Genomic DNA, 14,015 nt, shown 5'->3' with positions numbered 1-14,015 from the left:
TGTTTTGTGTCCCTCCTCCCCCAGCTGGAATGTAAATTCTAGGAAGGCAAAGATTTTTGCTTAGTTTTGTTTACTACTTTCTTTCTCCAGGACCTGTGGTATTGTCTGGCATAGAAGAATACTGAGTGAACATTTGTTGAGTGAATGCCATTTTCCATCTGAGTGAGATACTGTTTTTAAGAGTTTGTGTCTATTTCAGCACATGAAGGAATTGCCCTCTGCAATTTCCTTGAGAAAAATCTTACGGGAAAATAGGGACAATTTTCTTTTCTTTTTTTCTCCCTTTTTAAGATAGGGTTTCGCTCTGTCGCCCAGGCTGGAATGCAGTGGCGCTATCTTGGTTCACTACAACCTCTGCCTCCTAAGTTGAAGCGATTCTTGTGCCTCAGCCTCCCGAGTAGCTGGGATTACAGGCATGCACCTCCACGCCTGGCTAATTTCTGTATTTTTAGTAGAGACGGGGTTTCGCCGTGTTGGCTACGGTGGTTTCAAGCTCCTGAGCTCAAGTGATCCTCCCACCTTGGCCTCCCAAAGTGCTAGGATTACAGGTGTGAACCATGGCGCCTGGCCTTCTTTTCTTATTTTAAACAATTGTATCAACGTGACATTATCCTCAATTTTTCTGTTCTTTATTACATGTGAAAAGATTAAGCCTTACAGAAACTGTAGATTTCTACATTATGTAAAAGCACGTCAGCTTTCTGTAGTTTTGTGTATCATTGTCCTTGGAACTTGTTGATGAATACAGATTGTTGTGTCCTAGTCTCTGGCAGAGAACCTATGCCCCCTTGCGCTTCCATGTTTTGGGGAGGACTGAGCACCTACCTATTTTTTCCTTTGCAAAGAAGGACATGGCTCTTTGACTTACTTATTGCATGATAATTATAAAGGAAGGAATAAGGAAATCAATTCTTGAGGCCAAGTTGCTTTGCCATTTATTTATAGGACTGCATAGTTAAACCCTTGCTATCTTTTGTCCTCATAGTCAAAGCTTAGGATGAAATGGTCCTCACTGGCAAATGGTTTTCATTTTGCTCTGTTCAGATTTATTCTTTTTGTTTTTGTGGAGTACGGAATTTCTGCCAATGACTAGTTACACAATTTTTGGCATTTCTTTGTGCTTTCTTTAATTTGCTGATGTGTTAAATGAGCGCACTGGACTGTACATAGTAGGAACAGTTGCATTTGGGGTTAACTTTTTGTAGCTTTTGGGCTGCTCTTTTTTTCATTAGCTAAATATTGAATCCCTGCTGTGGGCCAGGCATGATGCCAGGTTTCTCACATATACCCTAAACAAAACAGACTGTTCCTGTGGAATGACTGTCTTGGGGGAAACAAATAATATTTGATACATGTGTTACGATAGATGAAGGGTAAGGGTCCATAGGAGCATATAACAGGGTTGGCTAACCTGAGACACATTGAAAGAATGAAGATTAAACAGATCCATGTATGGTACAAAGAGCCATCTTTATCAGGCAGTTTCTACTTTCTCATAACTCCAGGCCTTATGAATCTGATAATTATAGCAGGGACATTCTTTTTGACTGTGGGACTTTGTATGTGTTATATTTTGGTTGAAGTTTTAGGTAAGATTGCTACTATTTTATTTGTTGCTTTGATTTCACTGTTATTAGCAGGTTTTTTATAATATGTATGAGTTGGGCTTTTTTTATTTGAATGCTTCACAAGCAAACCTCTCTCAATAACATTCAGTTTTAAAAATCACTTTATTGCTGCCTATGTTTAGTTTTTATATAGAAATCAACTCCGTTTAGGTGAGTGAGTTGATAAATATGTAAGTTTTTTAGCATAGGAAAATAGCCATTGCCATTTATAGAGTTACAGTTTATTAGTTGATAGTCATTACCCATGTGAAGTAGCTGGGGCAGCAAAGATTATGCCAAAGGAAATGAAGAAGAGCAATTTATAGAAAACTGCTTTTATGTAGTTGTATTAGTTAGAAGACAGGCTCACTATTGTAATAGAAAGGCCTCAAAAGATACAATGGCTCAAACAAAATGTCTGCCTTGCTTACATGACAGGGCTTAGCAGATAAACAGGCCACACAGTTATTCAGGAACCCAGGCTGATGGAGGATCTTTTGTCTTCGGTTCAAAGATTGCCATTGGTTGACTGCGTTCCAGTCAGGTGGAAGGGACAAAGAGCCTGGAGGAGCAGGTATAGGACTGGACTGGTCCTGGAAGTGGTGACAGTGACTTCCACTTATAATTAACTCTGTCAAAGGGTCACACCTAACTTCAGAGGAGGCAGGGGTATGTGTGTAGTGTGGCTGTGGGTTCAGGAGAAAGAGGAGAACAAAGATTTTCCAGAGTAGCTGCTTGTCTCTACCATAGAATTGTTAGATAGTTTACTGTAGATGGACTGTAAGTAAATGTTTGCTTAGTTCTAACATTTGACTGATATTGGGTTGATCCTTTGAGACTTATGTATATATATGTTGTGGATATGCCTAAAGTTTCTTTTTCTACCAAAGATGTGATGTGATCTGTGTCGTTACAGAAGTAGGAGAGGGAAGGAAACTACTAAAATCAGTACTTAGGAGCCCAGGCACCATTCTAGATGTTTGCACATATTAATATGATTTCATTTCATCTTCACAGTAATCTAGAAGAAAGGTATTTAAATAATGACTTTCCAGTTAAAAAATGAGGTTTGATGGCTTTTCTCAGTTTCCATAATTGGCAGAACTGATTTCTGAATCCTTTAAGTTGATCAGTTGACAGGAATGAGTTTATGATTTTTATCTTTTCTTTTGGGGTTGCTTTTCAGTTTGACTTTGAAGGATCACTTTCCCCTGTCATTGCGCCCAAAAAAGCAAGGCCTTCCGAGACTGGATCTGATGATGTAAGCATTATTATTTCTTGCTAATATAAATTAATTTGTGGATATTCATACTAGTCTCCCACTTCTGTGGTATTCCTATTAATTCCTCAATTTTTCCAAGACCTTTCACTTTATTTATTTTAATACTGAATAACAATTATTTTGAAGAGTAGGATCTGTTACATTTTCTGTGGCCTTTAATGGTTATCTAAAAATTAATATATGTATTACTATATGATTTCAGTTTGGGTTTGTAGACATTTTATTATCAACCGATCACCTGAAATGACAGCATTTACCTTTTTTATGCAGTGTAAATTTTTAAATTAAGGTTCTCAATCATATCAGGTTCCATGGTATATTCTTTTTTTTTTTTTTGAGACAGTATTGCTCATGTCGCCCAGGCTGGAGTGCAGTGGCGTGATCTGAGCTCACTGCAACCTCCACCTCCCAGGTTCAAGCAGTTCTCCTACCTCAGCCTCCTGAACAGCTGGGATTACAGGTGTCCGCTTCCATGCCCGGCTAATTTTTGTAGTTTTGGTAGAGACAGGATTTCACCATGTTGGCCAGGCTGGTCTTGAACTCCTGACCTCAAGTGATCTGCCTGCCTCGCCTTCCCAAAGTGCTGGGATTACAGGCATGAGCCACCGCACCCGGCCTCCATGGTATATTCTTAAGTGGCCCAAATATATTTTTTTAAATTATAGTATAATTTACAAAAGTGAAATACATCTTGAGTTTACGGTTTGATCAGTTTTAATATATGCACACTCAGGTAACCCACACTCCTATAAAGACACAGAATATTGTTATAAGTCCATAAAATTTCCTAGTTTGGTTTTTTTTGAGACAGAGTCTCGCTTTGTCACCCAGGCTGGAGTGCAGTGGCGCGATGTCGGCTCAGTGTAACCTCTGACTCCTGAGTTCAGGCAATTCTCATGTCTCAGCCTCCCTAGTAGCTAGAATTACAGGTGTGTGCCACGATGCCTGGCTGATTTTTGTATTTTTAGTAGAGATGGGGTTTTGCCATGTTGGCCAGTCTGGTCTCAAACTCCTGGCCTCAAGTAATCCGCCCACCTTGGTCTCCCAAAGTGCTGAGATTATAGGTGTGAGCCACCATGCCCGGCCCATGGACATATATATGTGTGTATGTGTATATTTATATATATATTTCCTTCCTTCCTTCCTTCCTTCCTTCCTTCCTTCCTTCCTTCCTTCCTTCCTTCCTTCCTTCCTTCCTTCCTTCCTTCCCCCCCCTCCCTCCTCCCTCCCCCCCTCCCCCCCCTCCTTCTCTCTCTCTCTCTCTCTCTCTTTCTTTTCTTTCTTTCTTTCGACAGGGTCTCACTTTGTTGGCTGGACTGCAGTGATGCTATTGTAGCTGACTGTAATCTCGAACTCCTAGGCTCAAGCCATCCTCCTACCTCAGCCTCCGGGTAGCTAGGACTACTGGTATGCACCATCATGCCTGGCTAATTTTTAAATTTTTTTGGTAGAGACAAGGTCTTACCATAATACGTTCCCCAGGCTGGTCTCAAACTCCTGGGCTTCAGCAGTCCTCCTGCCTCTGTCTCCCAAAGTGCTGCAATTAGAGGTGTGAGTTTTAATTTAATTTCTTTTACATTTTAATTTAATTTCTTTTAAATTAAAATTCACATCTGTAATTTTAATTTCTTTTAAATTAAAATTCACATTTGTAATTTTAATTTCTTTTAATTTAATTTCTTTTAAATTAAAATTCATGTCTGTAATTGCAGCACTTTGAGGGATAGGGGCAGGAGGACTGCTTCAGCCCAGGAGTTTGAGACCAGCCTGGGCAACAGATTATAGTAAGACCAGTTCTCTACCAAAAAAGTTTAAAAACTAGGCAGGCATGATGGCATATACCTGTAGTCCTAGCTACTCGGAGGCTGAGGTAGGAGGATGTTAAACACTCTTTCATGTGCTCATTAGCTACTTATGTATCTTTTTGTGAAGTTTCTGTTCAAATCTTTACTTACTTTTAAATTAGATTTTAAAAAATATGTAAGCTGTTGAAGTTCTTGCATGTTCTAGACATGAGTTCTTGACCATATTTTCCCTTAGAATGTGGCTTTAACAGTGTCTTTGATGAGTGGAATTTTTTATTTTAGTTATCCAATTTATTAGTTTTTTCTTTTATGGTTAGTTCTTTCTATATCTAGTCCAAGAATTTTTAAGTTAGAATAACACACTGTATTAAGCCTTATAAAAACACCAGTAAATTCCAAGATCTGGAAATAGCATAACCACATTCTCTGAACCAAATGTAGTAAATCACAAGTAGAACCAAAATAGACTGAATATTTGGAAAATGTAGTCTAATCAGTCTGCATATAAAAATCAGTTGATTATTAGATTATATTACTAGCCCCGGCATCTTATACATGTGGAAAGATGAATACACCAGCTGAATGCAGGTGGACCTTCCCTCTTACCAAAACACAGTTCAGTGTAGTGGCCCACTAACCTGCCATCTACTTTTCCTATAAAACCTAGCCTGAGGTAATCTTAAATTTTCTCTCGCAATCTCTACCTAAATAGTATAATTCTTCTCCCAATGTCTTTCCTAAAAGGGCATGACAAGATGTTTTTTTAATGATTTTTAAAGGTAGCTTGCCTTAACATTTATAATTGGCATCTGGAAGTTGCTTGCTATTTTATAGTTACTTCATTCTTAGCATTGTCTTTTTTTTTTTTTTTTTTAAATATACTCTTAGATCAGCTTAATGTGAAAATGAAACTTGAATTGTTTTAAGTGAATTAATTTTCTTTTCTAATGATACTATAAGGAGCTATTATTTTAAAAAATTAATATTCTTTTTTTTCTTCTCAGGACTGGGAATATTTACTAAATTCTGACTACCACCAGAATGTCGAGTCTCATCTTTTGAATAGATCTTTGTGTTTGAGTCCTTCAGAAGCTTCACAGATGAAGGATGAGGATTTTTCACAGAATCTCAGTCTGGATTCTTCTACACTTCTCTTTACTCACATACCTGCAATTTTTTTCGTTCTTCACCTTGTGTATGAGGAGCTTAAGTTGAACACTCTAATGGGAGAAGGAATTTGTTCACTTGTTGACCTTCTTGTTCAGTTGGCAAGGTAAGTTTGTTTGTAGGTTAGAAACTGCCAGGAAGTCCTTAGATGACTTGTCTTTTCCATGATATCATATAGGGACCTTGTAAATAAGTTTCTGAAATCTACCTTCTCAGAAAACTAGGGCATCTCCTGTAAACCACAGAGTTGTTTGAAAATATTGGTTTTATAAGGGCCTGTGAGCCATGTAGGGATTTTTAGTCTCTGTCCTGAGATTAGTGGAAGGTCACGAGAAAATGGAGATGACTTGCTCAGATTTTCGTTTTGACAGAATGACTGGCTATACTGTGGTGGGAGTTCTAGAATAACATCTGCTGTTTTGTATTAATATCCACATTCAAATTGTGCTTTATAGTTGACAAAATCATAATTTACGTATAAAGTCTCAAACAAGATAAGTTTCCTATTTTAGTGATGAGGAAATTTGCCTAAATTTGTTTCCAGGGATATGAGTGTTTGATAGTTGCAGACTCATTTTGTTATGCTGTCCTTGCTGCAATCTGAGGTTGTCCCTGTCTTTGAGGCACTCATAGTAGATCCACAGAATAATATGTTTCAACACCTTTCAACAGCTTTGAAGCACCTTGTGTGTGGCTCAGAATTCTAGGGTCATATTTATGTGTTGTTTGACCTTTGTGACCTTTGGTGATAAAGAAGTTGAATTTGAATTGAAATGTCAACCTCTGAGTTAAGACATAGTACGTTTTCTAATTTCTGTTGTCTTTTTTGAGATCTTGAAATTCATTCCTGAGACATGGCAATTTTTTTTTTTTTTTTTTTTTTTTGAGACGAAGTCTCGCTCTGTCACCCGGGCTGGAGTGCAGTGGCCGGATCTCAGCTCACTGCAAGCTCCGCCTCCCGGGTTCACACCATTCTCCTGCCTCAGCCTCCGGAGTAGCTGGGACTACAGGCGCCCGCCACCTCGCCTGGTTAGTTTTTTGAATTTTTTAGTAGAGACGGGGTTTCACGGTGTTAGCCAGGATGGTCTCGATCTCCTGACCTCGTGATCCGCCCGTCTCAGCCTCCCAAAGTGCTGGGATTACAGGCTTGAGCCACCGTGCCCGGCCGAGACATGGCAATTTTAACCAATGGTAAGTATCTCTTAGGATGTCATTACTGTCATGAAAATTCTTTTGTAATGAATTTCCAAACCATAATCATGGCTCTCTGAAATAAGTAATGTGTATGTTGTTTTATATTTTATCAGTTTTTTTTAACATATTTTGTCTTATTTAGTCTTTAAAATTTCAGAGTAAGTTAGTTGGTATTGCCCCATTTTCTAGAAGAAAATACTGAGTTTTATAAACATGACTTACAGAAGGTCACACAGCTAGTAAATAGCAAAGGAAGAGCTAGATCACGGTGCTTTTACTGTAGTTTTACTTCCACAAAATTTAACTAACAAGAAGAGATTGGGTTGCATTTGTCACACTGGGCATTTTAAAGTCCAAAAATACAATAAAGAGGCTCTAGATTTGGTTATCTTCTTTCTCATAAGTAAGTTTTTAAATTGAAAGATTCAAGTAATGAATCCTTCCAACTCTATTGGGAGAAAGTGCTGTAATACCTTCTTTTTTACATGCTCTTACTGTTTTAGGGACTTAAAATTGGGACCTTATGTAGATCATTACTATAGAGACTACCCAACACTTGTCAGAACTACTGGACAAGTGTGCACAATTGATCCAGGTAAGTAGTTGTGCTTTTAAAGATTTTCTATACAGTGCAGTGACATTTCCTTGTATATTTCTCAATGAATAGCAGAGGATGTATTTCTTACCATTAGCTTCTAAGTCAGGGGCAATGTCTTTCCACCAGGCAGATTTTAGTTTGTAGTGCTTGTTTTCTGACACATAGTAAGCCATAATATCCTCAGTGTATGGGGAAGATTTTACCCATCCCTAAGGTTCTGACTTGCAAAAGCTTAGAAAGAGCTTCCAGTGCCAAGGATGCTTTCCTTTTCTTTTTTTTTTTTGAGACAGAGTCTCGCTCTGGCGCCCAGGCTGGAGTGCAGTGGTGCGATCTCGGCTCACTGCAAGCTCTGTCTTCCGGGTTCACACCATTCTCCTGCCTCAGCCTCCTGAGTAGCTGGAACTACAGGCACCCGCCACCACCCCTGGCTCATTTTTTTGTATTTTTAGTAGAGACGGGGTTTCACCGTGTTAGCCAGGATGGTCTCAATCTTCTGACCTCGTGATCTGCCCGCCTCAGCCTCCCAAAGTGCTGGGATTACAGGTGTGAGCCACTGTGTCTGGCCTCCAAGGATGCTTTTAACTTAGACTTGTACTGTCCGGTTAATACCACTAACCATATGTTACTTAAATTAAATAAAGCATGTATTTCCTGAGTGCACTAGCTGCATTTTGAGAACTCAGTAGCCACATGGGGCTAGTGCTAACATATTGGACAGTGCAGATACAGACACAGAACATTTCCATCACCACTGTACTATCCTAGACTCTGAGCTAAAGGTACTGAACGTTGGGGCCCAGTTTTTGGAACAGAGTTGAATCCTGGATGATTCTTTTGTTTTTTTTCACCTTTAGGGTGAAAAAACAAAAATTTGGTTAGATTCCTTTTTTTTTTTGGAGACAGAGTCGCACTCTGTCGCCCAGATGGGAATACAGTGGTACGATCTTGGCTCACCGCATCCTCTGCCTTCCAGGCTCAAGCAAGTCTCCTGCCTCAGCCTCCCAAGTACCTGGGATTACAGGTGTATGCCACCACGCCTGGCTAATTTTTGTATTTTTAGTAGTGATGGGGTTTCACCATGTTGGCCAGGCTGGCCTTGAACTCCTGACCTCAAGTGATCCACCTGTCTCAGCCTCTGAAGGGGCTGGGATTACAGGTGTTAGCCACTGCGCCCAGCCTTTAGTTAGATTCTTTATATGCCTTGGGAACAAGAGTTTGCTAAATTTCCATCCAGGATGAGATAAAATATAAGTCATTTAAATTCTGTGTTTAATAACATAGTCACTTTTTTACTGTGGCAGAAAACATGAAGCAGTTTGGAGAATATGGAAAAATATTATTCCTTTTTTTTTGAGACAGAGTCTCTCTCTGTCTCCCAGGCATGATCTCGGCTCACTGCAACCTCCACCTCCCGGGTTCAAGCGATTCTTCTGCCTCAGCCTCCCAAGTAGCTGGGACTATAGGTGTGCACCACTGGGCCCAGCTAATTTTTTTTTGTGTTTTTAGTAGAGACGGGGTTTCACCATTTTGGCCAGGCTGTTCTCTAACTCCTGACCTCGTGATCCACCTGCCTTGGCCTCCCAAGGTACTGGGATTACAGGCGTGAGCCACCGCACCCAGCTGGAAAAATATTATTCTAGTTGTTTCAGAATGACAGGTTAACTTGATCATCTTCTGTTTAAAATAAAATAATGTTGTCTTAATGTATTTTTGTGTCTTTTTGAATATTTATCTAATTTTAAAGGTCAAACAGGATTTATGCATCATCCATCATTTTTTACTTCTGAACCACCAAGTATTTATCAGTGGGTGAGTTCTTGTCTGAAGGGTGAAGGAATGCCACCTTATCCTTACCTCCCTGGAATCTGTGAAAGAAGCAAACTCGTAGTCTTGGTATGTATGAGGAGTGTTACTACCTATCTTCTTTTCCTTTTAAAATTTAGTTTTAAAAAGTACACCTAATATTAAGTTTTTCTTCCTGTGTATAGTTCTGTGAATTTCGGTATGTGTATAGATTCATGTGATTACTGCAATTAGGATATAGAACATTTACATCACCCTCAGAAATTTCTCTCATGATTTTGAGATTCATCCAAGTTGTTTCCTGTATCAACAGTTCATTGCATTCTATGACCAATTAGTAGTTTATTGCATGAATGTGCCATGTTGGTTTTCCATTCAAGATAATTGGGTTGATTTCAGTTTTTAGTAATTGTAAATGTAGATGCTGTCAGTATTCATGTTCAGGGTTTTATGTGAACATAAGTTTTGCTTTCTTTAGGACAGGTACCTAGGAGTAGGATTGAAGGGTCATATAGTTAAGTTTATGTTTTGTTTTTGAAGAAACTGTCAGTTGTTTTCCAGAGTGGCTCTTCCATTTTACATTTTTACCAGCAATATTTAAGAGGTCATTTACCTGCATTCTTGTTGGTGTTTGGTATTGTCACTATTTTTTGTTTTTTTCTTTCTGAGAGATGTGTAGTTATACCTCATTGTGGCTTTAATTTGCATTTTTCCTAATGGCTAATGATATTTTGAGGGTTCTAGGTATGACATCTTGTCAGATATGTGGTTTGCAGATATTTTCTTTTAGTTTCTACCTTGTCTTATCTCCTTATTCTCTTAATACGTCGAAGAGCAAAAGTGTTTAATTTTGATGAAGCTAGTTTATCTGTATTTTTCTTTAATGGATGTTGCTTTTAGTGTCATGTCTAATAATTCTTTGTTTAACTTCAGGTTTTGAAGATTTTCTCCTGGGTTTCTTTATATGTTTTACATTTAGATCTCTAATCCATTTTGTTAATTTTTTATAACATGTCAGGTTTTAAGTCAAGGTTTTTATTATTTCATTTGGATATCCAGTTCTTTCAGCACTATTTTTTGAAAAGACTATCCTTTCTCTATTGCATTTGCACTTTTGTCAGAAGTCAATTTGGCCACATTCTTGTGTGTCTATTTCTGGACTTTCTATTCTGGTTCATTGATCTTTGTGGCTGTCTATGCTGTAATTACTGTAGCTTTGTAGTAAGTCTTAAAATTGATTAGCGTTACTCCTCCCTTCATTACTCTTCTTGCCTTTTCATACTGATTTTATTTTTATTTTTATTTTTGAGACAGAGTCTCGCTCTGTTGCCCAGGCTAGAGTGCAGTGTCGTGATCTCAGCTCACTGCAACCTCCACCTTCCGGGTTCCAGCGATTCTCCTGCCTCAGCCTGCCAAATAGCTGGGATTACAGGATCCCGCCACCACGCCCGGCTAATTTTTTGTGTTTTTAGTAGAGACAGGGTTTCACCATATTGGCCAGGCTGGTCTCGAACTTTCAACCTCAAGTGATCTGCCTGGCTCAGCCTCCCAAAGTGCTGGGATTACAGGTGTGAGCCACCGCGTCTGACCCATACTGCTTTTATAATCAGCTTGTCTATAGCTACAAAAAAAATCCTGCTGAAATTTTTTTCCAAGAAACACATCTTTATTTATTTTAATTATTTTTTGTTTACTTTGAGCTGTAAATCTCATTATTTATTTATTTTTAGAAATTAGTTTGTTGTTACTGGTTAATACATGTCCAAGATCAAACCTTCATATAGAACCAAAGGGCTGTAACAGCAGATAAGGAAAGTTTCTTGGCATACCTGTTCCTCAGTCCCCCCATCCTGGAGCAGCCTGCTCATAGGCCCCTTGTGGGCCTTTCTAGGTGGAATCTTCCCAGCCTTGCAGGAGAACCACATGCTTTTGTCCCTTCTCTCAAATGTTGGCAGACTGTAAATGTCTTTGCCCCCTGCCCTTCTTTTTCTTTACGTTTTGCTCTGCTTCATGGTGAGAAGCGCTTCAGAGTCTCCCGATGGCTCCAAAACAGACATACAGAATGGTGGTTCTGTTTAAAAAACACAGATTTTTTTTTTAATGATAGCAAAATATATATAACATAATATTTGTTGTTGAAATTGTTACTACTATTTTTTGAGACGGAGTCACTCTGTTGCCCACACTGGAGTGTAGTGGCACAATCTTGGCTCACTGCAACCTCCGCCGCTCAGGTTCAAGCGATTCTCCTGCCTCAGCCTCCCAAGTAGCTGGGATTACAGGCGTGAGTCACCAAGTCTGGCTAGTTTTTGTATTTTTAGTGGAGATGGGGGTTCACCATGTTGGCCAGGCTGGTCTTGAACTCCTGACCTCAGGTGATCTGCCCACCTTGGCCTCCCAAAGTGCAGGGGTTACAGGCATGAGCCACTGTGCCTGGCCTGAAATTATTTTTGAGTGTACAATCCAGTGGCATTGAATACATTCACATTGTTATGTAGCCATCACCACTGTCCATACCCAAGACTTTCATCATCCGCAACATAAATTCTGTACCTATTAGACAGTGACTCCCCATTCCCCTTCCTCCCAGGCCCTAGTAATTCTGTTCTGTTTCTTATGAATTTGTCTCTTGTAAGTACAGTGTTTGTCTCTCTGCGTCTGGCTTATTTCAGTTAGCATGTTTTCAATGTTCATCCATATTGTAGCATCTATCAGAATTACATTGTTTTAAAGGCAGTATTCTATATACTACTCCATTGTGTGGATATACCACAATGTATCATTTTATCTGATGATGGACACTTGGGTTGTTTCCACTTTTTGGCTATTATGAATAGTGCTGTTGTGAACCATGGGTGTGCAAATATCTGTTCAAGTCTCTGCTTTCAATTCTTTTTAATATATACCTGGTGGTGGAATTGCTGGGTCATATGGTAGGTAGTTTGATGTTTAACTTTTTGAGGAACTGCTAAACTCATTTTCGTAGTGGCTGTACCATTTTACATCCTTACCAGCAATGCAAGAGGAAGGGTTCCAATTTCTCCACAGTCTTGCCAACACATATTATTATTTTCTATTCGTTTTTTAAAAATTATAGCCATCCTAGTATTTATGAAGTGATATCTTGTTTTGATTTGCATCCTTAATGATTAGTGATGTTGAACATATTTTCATGTGTTTATTGGCCATTTATGTATCTTCTTTGAAGAAATATCTATGCAAATCTTTTGTGTATTTGAAAATTGGATTTTTATTTTTGAGTTTAGGCATTTTTATGCTGTAGATATTAATGTATCAGATACATGATTTGAAATATTTTCTCCCATTCTGTAGGTTTTTCTCTGAATGTCTTTTCTGTAAAACTGGCATGAGTACTCAATTTATCTCTGGCCTTTCATCTTAGTTTTATCCTCTTGGTATTCCTTTATAACTTGTCAGCTCAGAGATCTATTTATAAAAATATGAATTTATTTTTATTTATGAAAATAACTTTATTTATAAAAATATGAACTTTTTTATTTTTATTTTTTTAACTTCTGTTCTTTTTTTTTTTTTTTTTTTTTTTCGAATTTTCTTGCACTGTTGCCCAGGCTGGAATGCAGTGGCACGATCTCTGCTCACTGCAAGCCCCGCCCCCCAGGTTCATGCCATTCTCCTGCCTCAGCCTCCCGAGTAGCTGGGATTACAGGTGCCCGGCTAATTTTTTGTATTTTTAGTAGAGATGGGGTTTCACCGTGTTAGCCTGGATGGGCTCGATCTCCTTACCTCGTGATGCGCCTGCCTCAGCCTCCCAAAGTGCTGGGATTACAGGCGTGAGCCACCGTGCCCGGCTGAATTTATTTTTATTTATAAAAATCTTCTGAAAATATCAACAGAAGCCGTTGTTGATAGGTTTTTGTTTTCATCACTATATGTTTTATTGGACTTTTTTTTTTTTTTTTTTTTTCCTAGACAAGATCTTACTCTGTCACCCAGGCTGGAGTGCAGTGACGCAATCATGGCTCACTGCAGCCTCAGCCTCCCTGGGCTCAAGCAGTCCTTCCACCTCAGCCTCCTGAGTAGCTGGTACCACAGGTGCATACCATCACACCTGGCTAATTTTTGTATTTTTAGTAGAGATGGGGTTTTGCCATGTTGCCCAGGCTGGTCTTGAACTCGTGACCTCAAGTGATAAATTGTTTTTTATGTGATGTTTAGCTAATGAGATATTTGTAGTAACCTTCTAGCTTATGGTGGCTCTTTTCTATTGAGTCACTTATATATGTATATATGGGAGGCTGAGGCAGAAGGATTGCTCGAGGTCATGAGCTTGAGCCCAGCCTGGGCAACACAGTGAGACTCCGTCTTTACAAAAAATAAAAATAATAAATAAAAGAATTAGCTGGGCATAGTGGTGCATGCCTGTAGTCCTAGCTACTCTGGAGGCTAAGGCAGGAGGATTGCTTGAGTCAAGGAGTTTGAGGCTGCAGTGAGCTCTGATTGTGTCACTGCACTCCAGCCTGGGTGACAAAGTGAGATGCTGTCACTGAAAAGAGAAAAATAGTGTTAATTTTCTTCTT

General features: G+C 39.0%; 1 protein-coding gene across 1 annotated transcript in view; it reads left to right on the top strand.

The window, feature by feature from the left end:
* ANAPC1 (anaphase promoting complex subunit 1) overlaps positions 1 to 14,015 on the top strand; it is a 111,187-nt gene that overhangs the window by 35,892 nt on the left and 61,280 nt on the right. The window contains exons 13-16 of the mRNA XM_030921417.1: positions 2,794 to 2,868; positions 5,699 to 5,967; positions 7,559 to 7,650; positions 9,398 to 9,546. Of these exons, the coding sequence (XP_030777277.1) occupies positions 2,794 to 2,868; positions 5,699 to 5,967; positions 7,559 to 7,650; positions 9,398 to 9,546 (585 nt within the window). The remainder of the gene's footprint in view (positions 1 to 2,793; positions 2,869 to 5,698; positions 5,968 to 7,558; positions 7,651 to 9,397; positions 9,547 to 14,015) is intronic.

The sequence above is a fragment of the Rhinopithecus roxellana genome, chromosome 17 (genome assembly GCF_007565055.1).
Source record: "Rhinopithecus roxellana isolate Shanxi Qingling chromosome 17, ASM756505v1, whole genome shotgun sequence".
Classification (NCBI taxonomy): domain Eukaryota; kingdom Metazoa; phylum Chordata; class Mammalia; order Primates; family Cercopithecidae; genus Rhinopithecus; species Rhinopithecus roxellana.
This window is presented reverse-complemented; position numbering and strand designations above follow the sequence as displayed.